Source organism: Rhea pennata, chromosome 9, assembly GCF_028389875.1.
Source record: "Rhea pennata isolate bPtePen1 chromosome 9, bPtePen1.pri, whole genome shotgun sequence".
NCBI classification, from domain to species: domain Eukaryota; kingdom Metazoa; phylum Chordata; class Aves; order Rheiformes; family Rheidae; genus Rhea; species Rhea pennata.
In genome coordinates, this window is record NC_084671.1 from 18,813,277 (window position 1) to 18,833,663 (window position 20,387).

The 20,387-nt window shown below is 37.7% G+C and overlaps 2 protein-coding genes across 8 annotated transcripts in view; one reads left to right on the forward strand and one right to left on the reverse strand.

Annotated features, from left to right (window-relative positions):
- The first annotated feature begins 1,037 nt into the window (after positions 1 to 1,037).
- LOC134144103 (thiamine transporter 2-like) lies at positions 1,038 to 8,568 on the forward strand. The gene is made up of 5 exons (XM_062582784.1): positions 1,038 to 1,187; positions 3,030 to 3,846; positions 6,079 to 6,271; positions 7,102 to 7,243; positions 8,446 to 8,568. Exons 1-5 carry the CDS (start codon positions 1,038 to 1,040, stop codon positions 8,566 to 8,568), a joined length of 1,425 nt encoding a protein of 474 aa, XP_062438768.1.
- A 3,330-nt stretch (positions 8,569 to 11,898) lies between these two features.
- The window catches only part of AGFG1 (ArfGAP with FG repeats 1), a 35,454-nt gene continuing 26,965 nt past the window's right edge, over positions 11,899 to 20,387 (reverse strand). For 2 of the 7 annotated variants that reach the window (XM_062583061.1, XM_062583056.1), the window contains 7 exons: positions 19,138 to 19,321; positions 18,361 to 18,440; positions 17,993 to 18,085; positions 16,093 to 16,140; positions 14,567 to 14,725; positions 13,004 to 13,095; positions 11,899 to 12,625 (listed from right to left, as the gene is read on the reverse strand). In XM_062583061.1, the coding sequence (XP_062439045.1) occupies positions 12,566 to 12,625; positions 13,004 to 13,095; positions 14,567 to 14,725; positions 16,093 to 16,140; positions 17,993 to 18,085; positions 18,361 to 18,440; positions 19,138 to 19,321 (716 nt within the window). In that variant the 3' untranslated portion in view covers positions 11,899 to 12,565. The remainder of the gene's footprint in view (positions 12,626 to 13,003; positions 13,096 to 14,566; positions 14,726 to 16,092; positions 16,141 to 17,992; positions 18,086 to 18,360; positions 18,441 to 19,137; positions 19,322 to 20,387) is intronic. The other 5 variants (XM_062583063.1, XM_062583058.1, XM_062583060.1 and 2 more) reach the window with 4 other exon arrangements.

The following is a 20,387-nucleotide window of genomic DNA, read 5'->3' on the forward strand; positions in this document are numbered from 1 at the left end:
TATAAAAGATAGCTAGAAGTGATCATTTAGAAATCAAATGTCAAGGCTAGAGTTGGCCTTTTTCTGACAAGGTCATAGAAATACTGCTTTAATAACATACAGCAAATAGCAAGTTTTAATAAATATAATCGTACAGTGCTAATATAGAGACAATTCATCTAAAGTGCTTGCTATAAAGTGGAATTGATTTTTTTTTTTTTAAAAAAAAAGAAGAGCTTTCATCAGCTTCATTCCAGCCTCTCACTAGTTTGCTTTGCTTTCTCTCTCATATATTTTAGGATATTCTTGTTTTACTTGTTTTCCCAGGAACAGTGGAACCAACTTTCTAATGTGAAAGCCAGTATACTAAGTCAAAAAATAACAATTTTTTAGACTTTTTTTTACTGCCATCTACAGTAAACAAGTCCCATTGTTTCACTTTTGAAAAATCACTTTCAAAAAGTGAAGTCAAGATCCCTCTAAGTCTAAGCAAATACAGTGAACAAACAACAAATTCAAAGAGCAGATAGTTTCTGCCTCTATTTGCCTACTCAAATAACCAAAGTGTAAGAAATGATTAATGTTAAAGTATGTTGAAGAAACTCCACTCACAATGGGTGCCTGGCTGGTGGGTCACACTTCTCATAGCTCCACTTGGTTCTCAGAGGGCAATTCCAAGCACACTCCAGCCTGTTGAGAATGAGCTTTCACCTGACAGTTTGCAAACCTGTTCATACTGTAATCAAGCTTCATTCCTTCACTAAAACACATCCGCTCCATTTTAAGTATGTCATTAAGAATAACCCTTGACAGGCATTAAGAACCACCCTTGATGAGTGATACGAAGATCGGAATTCAACACCATCTGTGTACTTTGAGATCCAGGTTGTTCATTTACAAGCTGTATCTGTGATTACTGGGAAGTACGAGTGAAACGTTAGTGGAAGTAGAGGTAGTTAACATGTAAACTTACAAATGAATCTTTACCTACTGTAGGGAACACCTTTATATATAAATTCCTGTTTTTCCTCACTACTTCACTCTCTTTCAGTTAGGTAATGGACAGCTGCAAAGAAAGCATCAGCAGCAGCTGGATTTACCCCACACTGATCCTCTGTGCAAATGGATTTTTCTCCACAATGAAGCCATCAGAATCTTTTCTCACTCCTTACCTAACTGGACCAGACAAAAACCTAACGATTGAGGAGGTATGTAACTATTCACTAAAGCAATAATTGGGATATTTAAAGCATTAAACTGTACAGCAACAACTTAATAGGAGACAAAATGCTCAAAAATACAGGCATACTTCATCTAGAGAAGCATTATTTTTCTTCTGGCAAAGAAAAAGGATCCCCCCCTTTTGCAGAGGGTCAAAATTTGAAAGTCCCTGCATTCTTAGGATTCTGAAACCAACTCAGCTGTTGTTTAGAAAATGGATACTTTCAAAGTTACATCACCTAGTCCCTTCCTCAGAACTGCAGGAGGAGTAATGCTAAGATTTATTTATGCTTATTGTGGAACTGATTACAACAACAGTGAAGCAGCGGTTGGAAATAGCAAGCAAGCTACATAGACTTTATCCTTCTGAGCTGTTAAGATTACCTGTATTACAAGACTCTCCAATGCATTCATTAGCCTGTACAAGTCAGATTCACATAAAAATTGATAAAATCATATATTACAAGTTTCCTTGTTTTACTCCTATATTAAGTGCTGGCTGCCTCACGAGTACACATTGTAGCAAAAAGGGACTTAGTTAAGAAGTAGCTGAGTCATAGTGCTAATGGTATAATTAGAATACACAAGCTTGGAACAGCCACATACAGCTAATACAAAGAATATTCATTATTGATTTATACTGACAAACATTGAAACAATCTGCTGGCATAGTATGAACCTAATGTTTCCTCTGGAAAAGGTATCCATGTTTTTTCTCTATATATCTTCACCAAAAAGGGATTTTTTCCCCCTCTTTCATATGCAATACATAGATATCTAGATACTATATCTTACTTCAGATCTCAGCAACAATGCTCACCTCTAAAATAAGGACAGTGCAGATATGGGCTTTTTCAGCCAACTTCGCCTTCCCAGTGCACTAATTCAGCAAGTTTTAGTCAAGCTATTAACAAATCTTAATTAAAGCAGAGAAACCAGAGAATTTGCACAGAAAGATGTAGCAAACCTGCTGCTCATCATTCATTTCAGCACTAGTTCAGAAAGAGAGCAAGAAATCCAGCTATTTTCTCAGCATTTGAAACAACTGCTGGTTAATACCTCCCCCAAACAGGCACCTTGCACATTACCAGATGAATTTTGTCTATGACTGCATTTAACAAAACACATACTCCTGCCCCAGCTATAGTCAAAGCTGTCCAGGCAAACACTGAACTTCAGTGGAGCACTCAGCATCATTCAAGCTGACCGCAGATCAGATTCTAGAAAAAAAAGACTTCCTTTTCAGAGCACCTATACACTTAAGGTCAACTTACTCAAATACTGTTCCACCAAGGACTTCTATTTACTTATGCATAAAATTTGAAAATAATTCATAAGGTATTTCCAGCAGTAAGAGCTACACATTCACTATGCGCAGATCCAAATCTTTCCCCATGATAAGAAGGCTGAGATTTTTTTTCTAATTCTACCAAAAGGCAGAGATGGTCAAAGGTATATAATGCCTTATGCACTGGAAAAGCCAAATGAGCATTTATTTTGAGCCATGGCTAGGAGACAGATTTGGTGTTAGACCTTTGCTCTGTAACAAAAGCTGTTGCAACATTTCAAAAAGCTAGGTATCAAAAAAAAAAACCTGCTTTCTTTATAGGCCTTTACTTGTACTGGAATTGGTTTTTATGTTATTTAAGCCAGTCTCCTTGTTCATGTAGTGTTAGTCTTGCAGCATTTCCCTTTACCTACAGGTACCTTTGCAGTTGTACACCTCATGGCAATCTAAACACTCACATTCTTGTCACCACAACATTTTCTTCTAATATCATCATCACAAGCTTCCAAAAATAACAGCGATTTCCTCTTTTGCTTTCCAGGTAACAAACCAGATTCTCCCAGTTTGGACATACTCCTACCTCGTGCTCCTTTTCCCAGTCTTCTTGATCACCGACTACGCACGCTACAAGCCCATCATCATGCTGCAGGGCGTCAGCTTCATCATCACGTGGCTCTTGCTCCTCTTCGCGCACGGTGTGGTGGCCATGCAGGTGGTGGAGTTCTTCTACGGCATGGTGACAGCCACCGAGGTTGCCTATTACGCCTACATCTACAGCGTCGTCAGCACCGAGCACTACCAGAAAGCGACCAGCTACTGCCGCAGCATCACCCTTGTGGCGGCCACCGTTGCTGCAGTGCTGGGCCAGCTTCTGGTTTCCTTGGCCCACGTCTCCTACTTCTACCTCAATGCCATTACTTTGGCTTCTCTGTCCTTAGCGTTTGTCTGCTCGTTTTTCCTCCCAATGCCCCAAAAAAGTATGTTCTTCCACAGGAAGGATGGGGCAGACAGTCTCCAGAAACCAGATAAAGTTCTGGCTACAGTCAGCCCCAGCGAGCCTCACGGCTGCCGGGAGGACAGAGACCCTGTATCGGTGGACCCGAGACCAGCACCCGAGCAGCCGGCTGACCAACCCCCGCCCCAGAATCACGCACTCAGGGTGCTGCTGCAGCTGAGCAAGGACTTAAGGGAGTGCTATAGCTCCCGGAAACTTCTCTACTGGTCCCTGTGGTGGGCTCTGGCCACAGCAGGCTTTAACCAGGTTGTGAACTACATCCAAGTGCTGTGGGACTTCCGAGCCCCCTCTCACAGCTCTGCAGTGTATAACGGAGCCGTCGAAGCAATAGCAACTTTTTTAGGTAAGAACATTAGCGCCTATTTCTAATCTGTCCCACTCTGATGGCACTCTTCAGTAATGTCTTCAGTGTGTTTCTGTTTATTTCCCCATAGGAGTCAAGGACCAAGCCACAGCAGCCTCCACAGCTGCCTCCAACTTGTAACCCCCAACAAATACTGTGCAAAGTATGCTGTCATACAACTTACACGGAGTCCTCAAAAACAAGTTTCTTTTAATATACATATATATATATATATATATAGGTATAAAATACTCTTATTTCTTACAACTTCCTCATTCCACTAAAACATAGTAAGAGTTTATGTTCACAACTGTTTAGACCATAAATCCAACCCCAAGGGGTTGAAATACCTCTACAATGTCACTTTACCTACTCCTCCCCCAAACATGCATAAACCATGTAGCTTAAGAATTAAAATGCAGCATATTAACAGTTTAGAGCATGGATTAAAATCATTTCAGGATCAGTTGGCCTGAGCAAACATTTGTGACAGCATCCATGTCTTGATCAAAAATTTTACTTGTCTCCTTCTGTGTCACATCCAAACAGCAGGGATTGTTTAGCTTCAAGATGAGAAATCTCAATGGAGGTTTTTATCACTGTGTATAAATACCTGATACAGGGCAGGGGGGATGGGAGGGAGGCAGCAGAAGACAATTGAGAGCCTCCTTGGTGATGCACAATGACAGAACAAGAAGCAATAGGCAGTTTTAAACATGGGATATTCCACTTACGAAAAAACTTTTGTCGTAAGGGTTGGAGCAGGTTGTCCAGAGAAGACCCAACTGGACACATTCATGGGCAGCCTGCTCCAGCTAACCTGCTTTGAGCAGGGGAGGTTGGATCAGATGATCTCCAAGAGATCTTCCAACCTCAGCTATTCTATGATTCCAAGGTTTCCTTCATTACAATTACTCGATCCACCTGAATGGCCACCTCCTTCATTACAATTACTCGATCCACCTGAATGGCCACCTCCTTTACCTGCAGACCTTCTGCTTTACAGACACTTTAAGGCATCACTTCTTCATTTAAATAGCTGTTCAGCGCCAACAGAGCCTCATTTTCAAACTCACATTTCCACAGCTCCCCATCCTCCTTTGCACCAGCAGCTCTCTTGCACATTCCTACAGGGAACTGCAGCCTTCTCTTCCTCCCTGTAAGCAGCACAAAATGTGTTTAACTAAAGCTACTCCAAAACTTGTTTGAGCAGTACTCCTAGCAGCTTTTTGTGCTTTTAAGCCCTCTGGCACTTGAATAGTACTTCAGAGTACGGATAGCACTTCCATTACTAGGAACCTCTTGGTTACAGCAGTGATGAGACCAAGGGGACAGGCCTACCTTGCATCTGAATTCTGCTTTAGAGCAGCTGCAGCCAGCAAAGAGTCCAGCTCCAAAGTAATGTGAGCCAGCCTGTCCGAGAACATCTGGGTAGCTAGTACTGCCTCCCACCCCCCAGCACAGCTTGGCTGACTCTAATGACTCATACTGCTGTACAATATGTGGGAACCACACTTCCCTTTCCTGCTAAGCTCCTAAACCTCAGAATATTGTGCTTCAAAGCCTTCAGAAACATGAGTCTCTGTGCAAAGGAACAAAAAGGACAGATATAGCCAGAAACCTTCTACTACTGGAAAGGTCCTTTCTTCCAGAACTGACATGTGGAGAAAAAGTAAACCTTGTCATTATTTTTGAGATATAAATTAAGGAACTAGACTTTAAGTTATACCTGCCATATTGCATTCAAATAAGAGTTTTCACTGTATCTGATGGTCAGAAAAGTTGACAAATGCAGTTCATAAGATTACATACCAGAAACCAAAGCAATTTCTTAAAAAAAACTCATTAACATAGGAAGGAGTACATTTGCATTTCATGAAGGTCTTTACAGAAAGGAATTATCTCCATCATGCACTTTTTAACAGAAAACACTTGGTGAGGTCTCTACACACAGTTGTCGAAACGGAGTAACACTACAATAGGCAGTGCACTGCTGCCTCTAGCCTTAGGTGTGAGGCATTATCTTGGAAAAACTCAGTATGTGAAAGCTTCATAAACAAGGGAATACTCCCAGAACATAATAGAAAATACAAGCCATGCCATTATCAAAGCCTGTTGTGGCCCTTAGGAAGGGCCTCAAGAGATCCTGGCATGAACTATTCACTAAGTCATGCCATGGCTCTAGAGGGATGAGAATGTTTTGCAGTTTTAATTGTTACTTTTAATTCTTAGGTTCAGCAACAGCCATGGCAGTTGGATATGTCAAACTAAATTGGGACCTTTCTGGAGAACTGACTTTAGGGATTTTCTCTGCAATGGATGCTGGTTCTCTTTTTCTCATGTACTTTACCAACAACATCTGGGCATGTTACGCTGGTTACCTGGCTTTTAAGGCATGCTATATGCTCCTTATAACAATAGCAACGTAAGTATGACCCACTATTGTACCAATTAAGTTGATTTACATCAGTAAATTTCAGTTTAAGCATTTTTGAAAATTTTAATGAGCATTTCCCTTGAAATAGGAATAATATAACGCACTGCCATCACAACCTAGCTTAAATAAAACTATGCTTAAGAGTATATGGCCTTACCATTACAATGACTTATTCTGAGTAACTACTTTATTCTGCATTTAGCTGTCCAGTGATCTATGTATAAATCTTTGCTAAACATATGAACATATGCAAGGCTTCAATTTTGAATGTTTAGTTTACTGCATTTCCTACTATTTACACAGTATCATGCAAGTAGATTAAGCAAAGTGAAACATACTTCTTCAGAAGACATAGCTCATAAAAAGTCGAATATGTAATTCTCTAAGTGACTGGAGGCCTCTTTTAAGCATCTTTAGAAGTCTCCATTTAAATGGGAATTACAGAAAGATCTAGAGTTACATACAAATGCAATAACGTGAAAATCAGTTCCTTCCACAGTCAGAGTGTATAGAGATATTAAAAGAGATAAGCAAACTACAAAACAAACTTCTAGCCAAGTTTGTTCATCATCAGTCATACAGCAGAAATATCCACACACACAAAAAAGCAGGATATATGTGGCTAAAGTAGCAAAACCAAGAAACAGATTTCTTCCAAAATGAAGTTGTTGAGGGAAGGAAGGAAAGGAAAAAACACACCAATGGCTACAACCGAGGAGGAATCATGTCCATATGAAATCATACCCAAGCTTTCCCACAGAAAACGGCAAGCATTCATGTTCTCTGTAGCTTAAATTAATCCGTATGTTCATTTTTAGGTTTCAGATTGCTGTCAACCTAAGCATGGAGCGTTATGCTTTAATGTTTGGCTTCAACAACTTTGTTGCACTGGTGATTCAGACAATTTTAACTGTTGTTGTAGTAGATTCAAAAGGTTTGGGGCTGGATATCAGCACTCAGGTAAGCTGTTATTCGCACCACTCCCCAGTCCCTTACTTTCCTCCAAACAAGGGTTGGGAGGGTATTGGTCAATGGGCTAGTTTAGCAGTTACACACTTGAAAAGAGGTTCATTTAAAGTGACCTGGCAGTCGCCACTATAACCTACTTGCACTTTAGTCCTATTAGTTTTGCATGTCTGCTATTAAGAAAATTTTCATAAAGCAAAATGGAAAGAAACATTCCTTATTATTCAGTTTCCTTTTATTTAATGGCTTACTATTCACAAATTTGTCAAAATACCCTAAACAGAACTGGGAAGCAAGCTAAAAGATAACCCAAGCATCTTCATTACTAGAGTTATTCTAGTTTATGTAGTTTCATGTGTACTTCAATTCTGAAAATACTAGTCTCACAGTTTCCAGGCAGCTTTCAGAATTAGTTTAAACATGCATATTGAGTGAGGTCCAGGTTCAAGCTTTCATCTTTTCAGCATTATCAGTAAGGTAGAAGAGGAATACTTTCAATATTAGCATTAGTTAGGTCATCAGAAGCTTAGATTTGTTTGGCAAAAATGAAAATCTTTACTCTTATTATGCCCATACTATGTCAAGAGATGTTCAAAGCACAAAGTTGAATTTTTAGAACTGTCAGATCTGATCAGAATTTATTAAGAAAACTGCTAAAGTGAAGCTACCCAGCAACAAACACGAGAGAATTTTTAAAGAAAGCAGCTGCTCACCAAGGTAGACTTCACAGAATGAGAATAACTCAGCATAGCATGCTATAATATGGAAGACAGGAGCACATCTATTTACAGAGTTTCGTGTTTCACAGGAACATAAGTGATGGTGTCAGTATCATTCTACAATGCATCAGCAACCAACCTGAACAAGATTAGTTTTAGGGAAGAGATTTGACACCACTATAAAAGAAAAGAAAAAAAAAAAAAGGCCAGATAGTGCAGGGCAGCTGTTCTCCTGCCTTACTGAGGTGGGGAAGAAAGTAACAGTGTATTCTCTCCCTGCTTTATTAACAGCAGACTTCCTAAGGGATTAAGTCAGGCAGCCAGAGTCCTTAAATTCTGTACACCATGAGATCACTCTGGGGAGCAGCTGGCAGGGAAGGGAAAAAGGCAGCATAGGGACACCTCAGAAGTTTTTAAATGAAAAAAACAAAACAGTTCTTGTTTCTTCTTCTTCCTCCTTCCCATCCCATTTCCTAGTTTCTCATTTATGGCAGCTACTTTACAGTCATAGCTGGCATTTTCCTGATCAGAAGCATATACATCATTATCTCCATCAAATGCAGAAATACCAGTGAGGCTGGTGAAAGTATTGATCATTAAGGGGAAAGAAAGAAAAAAGAAGATTGTTGCAAGCAACAGTGCAGAAGGCTGCATCACTTGAAAAATGAATTAGGGGAAACACAATGCTTGATCACGTAAGACTGGTCAGTGGTGAAATAGGCTGTTTATATGCCTTGAGCATAAAGAGCTTTGCTTTCCCCCACACTCCATCCTCCCCAGTAGTTCCAATTCCAACCATAAACAACTTCAGCTCAAATTTAATGATAGAAGCCTGACATCAAAACTTGTATTAATGCTCAGTGAACACAGTAAGAGGCAAATGCATTCAGAGGTCTGAACCTCACAACAGAAGAGCTTAGGAAACACATTTCTGAACTTTCACTTGTGTCAAGGATTTCAACTGAAGGCAATTTTACTCACGTAACACCTTCACACACTTCTAATGAAGCAGTTACCCCACAGTATCAAAATGAACTTCATGAAAGCTTCCCACAGAAAACTTCAAGCTTACGCTTTTCTCACCTGTTGTGACACACATTTTAAAAGCAAGTTACCGTAGACAGTAACAAGCCATTTTTCTAGAGCTGCTACTTCTGTATGTAGAAAAACGGATTGCTGCAATACCATGTAGTATAACAGTGCTCAGTGCTGACATTTTATTCTCACCATGATGACCAAGATGACCACCATAAGTACCAAGAAGCACCCAGTTCAGATTCCACATAGATAAAACATCTCAAAAATCTAGAATTATAGGACTTTAAGAATACATGTTATTAGAGACAAACTACTACTGATGCAGTGAAAGTTTTGCTGCAAACGCAAGATGCATGAATACAGCATACTAACTTCCCTTTAAACATCTGCCTTGATAAAGAACGATTAACTCAGACTCAGCATATGCATTATATCTGAAAACTTCTATGACCCACACATACTGATCTTTGGAAGCAAAAAAAAAAAAAAAAAAAAAAAAAAACCCACACAGATAAGCATTTCAATTTCTACATACAGTAGTCAGTTAAATAGGAACATCTTTTAATTTAGATGTAATTAAAGTTAATTAATGGATGTATCTCTCACCCATGCCTACTTTAGAGTTAACTGTATGAGACAGCCAATTCCATTGTACCCCTTAACCACTACATACAAATTTGCCATGAGTGAAAGTAATTGATGCTTACCTCTATTCAGCTCACAAGTCAAAATGATAATTTCTTTAAAAATAAATTTTAAAATTGCTTGAGCTTACTTTTATGCCCAAGTTCTCCCTGCAAGAAATCAAGTTATGTGCATCCTATTTATAGTTCTCCTCTTTCAGTAATTTCAACTACATTTGGTCCCTTTAAATTTAAACTCTTGCATCAGTATTTGATTCTATGTAGTACTTGGGAATTATGCAAACATTGAAGTTAAATAATTTAGAACTATAGCACTTCAGCATCACATCTATCTTCTTGGAGCTGTTTCATGATGCATCTCATACTATCTTACATGTGTAAGAATTAATATTAAAAGAAATAATGTAGAAGCTTTCCAAATTAATACCTGCATAAGGGAGCTGAAATTACAAAGTTAAATGCTGTGATGGTAAAGCAGAAGAGGATACTGAAAACCTAATGGAAGTACAGCTTTTTAGTAACTATGGCAGCTACATGAGCAGTCACATGATTAACTACTTACAGAGGCTTCTGTGACAAGAACCTGTTTTGTAAATACAGCTTTCATTAAAAAAAAAATTCAACCAACAAAACAGCTATGATGTCAGTTTCTGCTCAGTGTCCTTTAGCAATACTCAGCTTTATTTGGATCAGAACTTCAGCAGATTCCGATCTTCTCCTTAGCTCTTGTCCAAGGCCTTTGTATCAATTCACATGATGAGCACCACAGGACTGTTCCCCTCTCATTGATGAGACACCTGAATAATTTGGTCCAGTTCCCTGCAGTAAGTACCCCGAAGGGTTCCACAAATCCTTCTGAATTCTTACTTTCCCCACTTGTCACTGCACTAATATGTCATTATCCCAAAACAATTCAAGTCAACAGAGCAGAACTACAGCTATTTGTATACTAAAGACAGTGGTGAGACCAAAGGCACCGCTAAGATCCTGGAAACCCTCAATTACAAGGGAATTTAGTGAATTTCCAACAAACTCTTAGGAAGTAAATCAACCCCCATCCATCCAGCAGCCCTTGTCCAAAGGAAGAAAAAAATCAAGATTCCAAATCTGACAATAGCCATTTTAACTTCAAAGGTGTTAACAGGACAGAGCAGACATTTAAATGAGAAATATTCCTATAAGCTATCTGTTAGACAACCAGTCTGTCCCCAACTTTGTGGGCTCTCCAGTATTTCAGAAAAAGGTAAGCTACAAAAATTCCTAGTCCCTATAGGCAGGCAGCAGAAGTGATGAAATAGGCAGGCATAAATAAAAAATGATGTTTTACAAGCAGTGACCACACCTTTCAGTTCCCCTAGAAATAAACAGATCAAATATTCAAGTAGTCAGTATTAGAAGTGAAATTTCTTACCTTCAATAATTCTCCTGTTTGTCTCAAATTGGCTTGCATATCCTTTTCTCAAAATTCATCTAGTATCACCTGATCTTACTCATTCCTGTTATCTTGAAAACAGTCAGACCACCACTCTTCAGCTGGTCAGAAACCTTACGTAAGCTTACAGTTTATGTAGACATGAGATATTTGTTTGCCTTGTGCCACAGTAGACTCAAACTTAAGCCAAACTGTCTCTGAGTTTATGCCTATCATCACCTATTTTGATACAGAGAGTTATCATATACTTCTTGCAATCTACCTATTACAGTCTAGAGAAGCCAGACATTTTTACTCTACAAACTCCATTCTAGTATAACAGGAAAAATCCTAGTAAATCAAAAAAGAATCAGAGAATTTAATATTCCATGGAAGGTCTTATCAATATCTTTGCATTTTTAACAAAAGGAGCACTAGTACCTGCTGTCACACACACTGTTCTGATCACAGCTAAGTCAGGTTTAAAGACTGACATTAGCTGCCCATAATTACACGCCTATCCCAGCTAACTCCCTCCCCTCAATTTACTACCCTCCTCAGTGTTTCTAAGGTCCTCCATTAAACATCTGGTCCAAGTTCACTTAAACACTTCACTGTTAAATAGGTCACTTCATTTGAGTCAGAACAGCAGATTTAACTGCAAGGACATCAAAAGAAACATGAAACACATCCAAGACTAAACATGTAGACATGAGATATTTTCAGCTTAGCTCAACTTTGAGCATATGGCTTTAGATAACTCATGTATATGAGATTCACAATATGTACATTTTAAGCCAATAAAATGTTACTGTACAGAAATTAAGTGCCACACAATTGTTTTTTCTAATATTTATTTTTTTCACCTGCAAACTGTAGCAAAACATGATCAGCTTTATTATGCAGACAGGTATCCCTCTAACATTAGAGATTTAGGCATGTATAAATAGAAGAGCTCTTAGGAAAGGAAAACATTGAGAAATGAACAAACCTTCAATTCAACTTCATGACTTCCAATACCAATGGTTAAAATGATGTAGCTCATTCATTCCAAGAGATACAACAGCACCTTAAAGTGGCTGATCTATTTCCCAGTAACATTTTTCACATAACAATGTGTTAAAGTTACAAATACTGATATGCACAAATAGCTATTTTCTAAGAAAAAAATATGTACAGTACTGCAGCATAATGAATGTGGTATCTGCAATAACTTATTAGCCAATTTTAATATACATGATACCGCTACTTTTTACCTGCCAATTCACAGGTTCAAGGATGTTACCAAAGCCCTCTGTTTTGCACATTATTACCTGGTGGGGGGTAGGGGGTGTTTTTGTTTTTCTTCCTAAGGTACACAATGCAGGCTTTTACTTTTACTTCTTAAAGACTTTTTTTTTGTGTGTGTTTAAAGCTAATATCAGTGAAACAAGACAACAGTGCAAGAGGCGCAGAGATGTTATGTGACCACATAAGAGTTCTTTTGGGTAAAGTGTCTATAAGGCTATAAGAAAGGATTGGTTGATGAGCTTCCTGTTGGAAATTGTCCTGTTGGTGCACCAGCCTTGGAGAAAAAAAGACAAGAGAAAAAGTAAGACAAGCATTAAAGATTTTTTTTTCTCCATACTACAAACCCTAAAGGCATGGTATATCCAATGAAAAACAACTTGCAAGGAAAGATTTGTTTTTACATTGCAGCTTTTCATTTTTGGTAGCTCTCAAATTGCACTGCTGTAAAGCACATAGTAGGTATGTATCTCCATTTCAACTTGAGCAGCATTACGAATGTGATGTCATCAAAATACTGAATTGCATTTAGGATTCACATGCTACCTTCCCTTATTTGAAAGGGAAACAATCTGCATGCGTCTCTAAACTGTTATATCTTAAGTGCCCTTTTAGATATACATTACTTACTGATATCTTGCATCAACTCACTTACCATAAAAGGGTTACTAGATACTCCAACAGCTGTGACTTGTCCAAAAGGAGTTACTACAGGCTTTGCCTGTCCAAATGCAGCAAAACTTGCTCCTTGGAAAGAGGATAATGAAAATATTAATATAGTAACCAGAGTTTTTTTTACCACTTCTCCTCCACAATATAAGTGGAAGCTTGGACTGCACAAAATCAGCAGGGCTGCTCCAACAAAGGCTATACAGTATTATACAGATATTACAATATTAAATTTGGACTTCATCACTCAACCTTTATTAGGACTGCTTACATGTACAAGCCAGTTTCAATGCTACGGAAACATTAGATGCATTAGCAAGACCTGTTTCTTGCTAGTGTTCTGCTAATTCAAGTAAAATTCAAATATGCTGCATTCTCCTCCACCTCAATTAGCCCAAATGTAGAAATAAGAGCATTTCATAGATTAGAAATAAGTTTAAGTTTAGTAAGAACTTTGAACGTTCCAGGAATGAAGTCCACTGGCTGAAAAGAGAAACAGTGAGAAAGCTGGAACTGTTTAAGCCTGACAAGTGTTCCTTCCAAATTATTAAAGCTTGCCTCCTATTTAGTAATTAAAAAGAATTTGGAAAATAGCCAGTTTAAGACTGCACCATCCTCAGCTGTATTAATAGATAATATGAATACTCCTAGTCTGCCTCTGTGCAGTCACATGGACAGCACAGATCAGACAAAAGTGATTCATCTTCAGTTCTATAAGGAATTTACTGCTATAATATCCAGGTATACATACATGCGTGTGATAATAACTCATAACCAGCAAGCCTAAATGAGATCTGCTTTGTTTTCTCCGTAAGATTGCTCTAGAGAATAATTGCTTTTCCATTAATGTTTTTATCATCAACAGTGCACTCAGATGATACCTGATGACACGACTGGTTTATAAATGTTACAGTCTAAATGCCATTGCCTCCTAGAGCTAATGTCCAGGAGTACTGTGCAACAGAGCTCCAGAGAATTGTTCATAAGCTTTATGACACAGATGTATCAATACCATAAAGCTAAAAGTTTCTTAATAAGAGCAATAAGACACTATTACAAGTATTCCATATTACAAATATTTGTTTTATTCCCAACTGTTCAGAACTAATCAACTTCCAATTTCTACATATGCATTGTATTTGTATATTATTGTAGCATTTTCATTTCAGGAAAAAGTGTACTTTCCAATTTTGCCCTGCCTATACCCTATAGAGTTGGAGAAAGTGTTATAACAGGTTGAAGACATGGCAACCTACATAATATTGTAATCTACACATACAAAATGAAGACAAAAAACCCTGCCCTGTATGAAAACCTTTAAACCCATGAACATTTGCAATTTTAGTATCAGATTAGGGCGAAACTTCAGTTATGCCATTGTATGAAATCCACCCAGAAAAGTCATCTAAAGAGCCAACTTACAGTGTTGGACCCCTCATCCTGCATCATTATTATTAACTTCATATAAGAATAAATACACATCCTTTATTGCTAATGTACAAGTGGATCATCTTCTCCATGCTCTTCCCACCAAAATGTACAAACCTACCATTTGGTTGCTGAGCAAAAGCAGTCTGTTGAGGGAAAGCTGCCTGGGCTGGGAACGTGGGCTGCTGGAAGTTGCCACTAAAACTAGTAGGAAGACTGTAGGAGGCAGGAGTTCCAAATCCTGCAGGCATGCTCATGGATGCAGTGCCAAACGTTGCTGCTGGTAGGGAGAAACAACATTCAATTATTTGCAATAAATCACTTTTTTCATGAGAAAAATTACTATAATACCATGTTAAGAAGAATCTCCTAATGCCTCAGTGACCATATAGGAGTTAGATTCAACTTCCACAGGCACTGAACTGATTTGTTAGCTCATTGCCACAAACTAGATATATGATTTGTTTCTGCATTTTAAAATAGAATCATTTCAAAACTGTTAGTTCAGCAAATATTCAGACAAACTTTCTAAAAAGGGAATTCTTTTCCATATTCTCTGTATTATTAAATACTTCCCCCAGAGTTCTTTCTGGTAAGAGTGTGTGTATCAGAAGAAAGCATTTTCAAGCAGCCTAAGCCCCTTTGCTTTGTTTCGTTCCCACCAAGAAAAGCATGAAAATATCTCCCTAATTTCAAGGAAGTTGAAAAAAAAAAAAAGGCAGGGGGGGAGGGAAATACATGCAGCCCTCTTTGACCCATCCTCAGAATCATTTTGAAGAAAATCCTCACCATGCACATCAACTAGCATGCAGACTTCCTACTGCAAACTCTTATTATTGAGGTAAGAATTAAACAAAAACAACAATAAAAGAATTCTTTTCATCTGATTCTCTGCTGAACATTTTAAGTAAAGAACATACACCACATATGCAACTCCACATGCCTTCAAAGAATTAACAAGAGCACATTAAGTGCAAAAATGTAGCAACAAAACCATTATTAAGTCTTTTGGGCATTATTCTACCAGGGAGAAGCATATAGAAGGCTTTCTGGTACAAACACATACCAGGCATTTTCTTCTACTTCAACATTAAACAGGACTGTTCTTTTAAAATCTGCTAAAGTTTGTAACATTTCAAGCAAGTCCAGTTAAAAAAAAAATAGTAGTTATTAAATACAGCTTATTTACCAGTTTACCCCCAAATTACTCAAGGGTAGGACATCATACAACATAAACTATACATACCAAACTAACACTAACATTGTTAAGTTGCAGTTAGCAGAGAATCTATTCAACAGCAAAATTTGCTAGAACAGCAAACCCAAAAGCATGAAATGAGCAGTGACTTTGGATATCCCAAAAGGCATCAAGCTACTATGAATATAAACTTGAGTCACTCAACATGTTAGTATTATCTATGACATGGAGGTTATCAATAATGGTTTTGTTTTAGTTGCTTAATACAAGTTGTCTATGCCTCTCTCCCCTCCCTTTCCCAGCTGCCAAATATCCATGCCTCTGCTGTTTTAAAAGATGCAAAGAGCCTCCTGCAATTCTACATGCAGAGAACCAGATAGCTGCCAGTAAGCTTTTACAAGCAAGAACAATTAGCCACACGAAACTTAATACCAAATGTGGCCACCTACCAAAATGAGCCTGAGGAAATATGTGAGAGTGCATTGCTCCCGAGAGGCCTTATGGAAGCCACAAAGAAATCAGACAGTGTCAAATAGTTTATACATTTTTGAATAATTTCTTAGGTAACTACTTTACATATGTACAACACTTAAAACCAAGTAATTCTTCCATAGTATGACCAGCAATAGATTCACAAAAGATACCACTAGAAATAAATGCTACAAATCAGATCTCCCAGCTAATAAACAGCAAAGCTCATGCAAAAAGAAAGTTTAGCATAAAAGATAAGCTATAGGCTTACACCTTACACTGAAAGAAGTAGATTATCATCTATTACCAGTATTTCTATTATCTAGCATGTAACCTCAGTATAGCAGCAAAAGCACTGGAAATCTCTGCAAGCAAAGGGTTGCATGGTTTAGAAGGTGGAAGAATGGTAGAATGGTTCAGTTCAAACACTTATTTAAAGTGGATTTATCCAATTCATTTGTTTATACTGCCATTTGGTAGACATCCACATTGAAGTGAATTCTTTCACAGTCCATTAAGAATGCTGCTTCTGAAAGCTACAAGTTCTTAAAGATGATCTAAAATAGCACAGTTAGTCACGAGATTTAAAAAAGTCACTAAATAATTGAGTAAGTTTAGCTGCAACACATCTCAAAAGGTACTGAAAACAATTCATTTTAGCAGGAGACATGAATCTGATCAATTCTTAATTTAGTCTGATTAGTTTAACTTAACCTACCTAAAACCTTGAGCAAAGCATAATTTAACATTAAAATGCATATATAAACAAATTCACCTGTTTTAACTAATACATTCATTTTAATTAGTCACTGATTCTGTAAACATGTTCACATTAGCTTGAATAAAGTATTTTTATGGTGATTCTCCAGAATCAAGTTTTATTCTAGATACAGTTTGGCATCAGCATACAGGCTCTTGTACAACTTATACAACAGTTGAAACTAAAGCAGAATAGGAACCCCTAGTTTGTTGCAAAGTCTAAGGGGTTTTAAAGACTTCCACTTGAGTGCATCCCACAGTATTTTTAATTTTTTTTTTTTAAAACCCACTCCAAACTGGTTTAGTGAAGTATGAAACATAGCAACAAAATACTGAGGAAGAAACCAATTAAACAAGGCAGAACCTAGTTAATATATATGGTAGGGTAAAGAATCAAAACTTATTAACTCAGTCTAAAACTTCAGTCAGTTTTTCCTCTCCATTGTAGACACTGATTTGCCCAAGTCTAGACATTTTGAAATATTCCACTCTTCTGCCCCTACCTTTTATTTTAAGTCACTCCATAATTCTTTAAGTGGAGTACTGAATAAAGGGACTAATGAGGAGCCAATAGCTCCAAAGCCTTGTCTTTCTTGGTTCTAGCTCCAGCTCTTTGCCAGTCTTGGTTTCAAGGGTCTTCAGTACTCGGAAACAAGAAAATTCAAGTGTACCAGCTTGGAAGCAGAGCTTTCAAGACGCCCGACTTTAGGGTAACCTACCACGAAGCCACCTTCAAAGCCAAGTTTGTAGTCTTGGAAGGCACCCAACTGGCAGTATGCAACCTACAAATAACTGAGGGAGTATCATAACATCCTCAAAACAGGTAATCATTATAATATAGTAATTCTAGCTTCCTGTTTCTGGCCAGCTCCTAATGTCCTCAGCCCAACCAAAAAAAAAAATCACTAATCTCAACAAAAAAATGCAAAAGTCAAGCTGCTTATTTGTAACCATGGCATTGCTAATTGCACACACGCCCACACACACAGTATGTCAAATAAAGACTAAAGACAGGTAATACAAAAAAGTCTTTAAAAAGGAAATTACAAGACTATGAAACAAAGAATCAATCCAAGTTTTGAAAGTAAATTTCCTAAAGAATTAGAAGGTTTTTCTAACCTGTTGCTCCTCGGCTATTTGTTTGGAATGGATTTGTTGAAGGTGCCACTGGGGCAACAGGGGCCGCTACAAATGGATTTGTGGAAGGTGTTGCTGAAAGATTAATAAAGATCTAATAAAATACAAAATCTTTCTAAAATAGTTAGTTTGACTTGCATTACATTTATATGATTTTACACAGAGATACACAAATATTTATAACGGTATTAAAAAGAATAGGCAAGAAGTGATTAACTTGCAATGCATCACCCACACAGACAATAGTATTTCTTTGGCATCCTTTAGCAACTTCAGTATCATTAGTGTCTAAAGTATAGCATCAAGGTGTTTGCTTACAGTCTGCGAAAGTGTTAGTAACACTTATATACCTCCAAATGGAGCAGGCACACTCGAAGATGCAGGCTGTGTCTGTGCAGTAGCAGCCACAGGTACTGTTCCAAAAGCATTGCTGAAAATAATCCACACATTCAGTGAAGTCAGTATTGTTTGTTTTAACAATTAAATACAACCTACAATTATTGCTGGCATGTAGAAGAATAAAAAAAAGGAATGCTTATGCATAGTTTGCAAACTTCTATATAATCCACTGATGCCAGGAACTGAGGCCCTGATGCCTCAGAGACTAACACACTTGTGCTGAGCAATGGAAAGTCCTTTCCACCAACAGCAAGAAAGAGATTGAACAGAGGCCAATGGCATGAAGTTGCAAAGCAAAAGCTGTAGGGGTATTTGCAATATCAAGCATAGCTGTAACAGGCATTTGTTTCTCATTACTTCAATGATCTAAAAACAAGTGATTGGTGCTATATATGTTACAAATATCCAAATAAACTTTTGCCAGGGATAATGGTATGTTTTGAGTAAGCATGCAAATATTCTGTACAGAAAAGCGTTACCATCTAAGAGGTTTAGTATATAACGACCAGAAAGAAAATTTGCTGACAGTGAATTTAGAGGTACTGTTGAAACTGCTTTTTTTAAAAAAAGTAATAGTACTGTCTATTAGATGTTGTAAGAGAAAATAAATACTGTTTCCTTATTTTTGATAAGAAAAAAATATAATCAGCTTCAGCAACTTCCCTTGAGCTATTTTTCCATATACTGATGAAATCAATTTACAGACTCTTACTTCTAATAAGAAGTACCTGCTAACATTACTGGTGGAAGTATATGCATTACTAGAAGTTGCTGTGGAGCTGAACACGCTGTCTAATTCTGCTAAAGCCGCATACTTGTCTGAAGATGCACTTGACTGACTTGGGGCTGACAAAGCAGGACCTGCTGATGCTGTGACTACAGTGCTGAAGCCACTTCCTTGCTCACTGCCACCTAGGAAGAGAGAGATCAGATTAAAAACAAAGACTGTTTCTAATTTCTGCCCTGCTCATGCTGAAAGCTACATGGAAATTCGGACAGGTTTCAGTTTCTGATTTAGAAATAAAATAGGCATTATGGCCTATAGAAAAAAAAATGGTTACCAAGACACTGCTACTAGCAACAAAGTGTCATGCTTCTATAGACATTCTACAGCTCCAAAGGGCCTCTGCTTTTCGCAGAACATGACTTGATACTTTTACCAAAGAGCTGATCTTGAGTCATCTGTTTTATCCAGTGCATCCTTATATTCAGTGCAATTCTGCTCTTAAGAGTTAACCTCAATTTGAAATTTTTATACTTCTATATCTTATCTCTCTATAAGATTGCTAAGTCAAGCATTGACTGAATATGGTCTTCTTGTAGGCTTTTACTGAACAGAGACTGAAGTTTAATTTTTCATCTGTGCTAACAAAACAAAAATAATTTCAACTTCAGTTTTGGCTGTTATCCATTGCCAATTAACACCAGTTAAACCCAAGCAGAAAGAGTGAGGTGCCTACAAACTTAACGTAAAGATTAACAGAACCACATACTACCTAAACATTTTTGTTAGCTGATGAAACTTGTTAATGCTTCAACAATATGAAGAATAAAACCAAACTGTATGCCAGTGTAATTCTGTCATGAGAAAACTACTATTGCAGTTCTTCATAATAACTGCAGCTCTCCATTAAAGAAACTTCACCACAAGTTTGAGCTCAAGTATCCAAAAAAAAATACGCCTCACTGCACTAATTACTATTCAGTCACTTCAATCTAGAATTTTTCACTCTTGACAGCAAGTAGGTCCCCCAAAATCCATTTTCTGATGGTGTCCTTTTGGAGTGACCACATTAATTTCAGATTTATGCTTTGCACAATAAGGGTATACAGCATGGACAGTAAGGGCACACAGCAACATAGTGCTTAAATAAGTGAAATTCCACTGATAGTTTAGAGAACACACATTCTGGAATACAATAAATTACTATTTTGACAGCCACCCTTCTGGTATGGAATAAAAGTACTGTAGTACAAA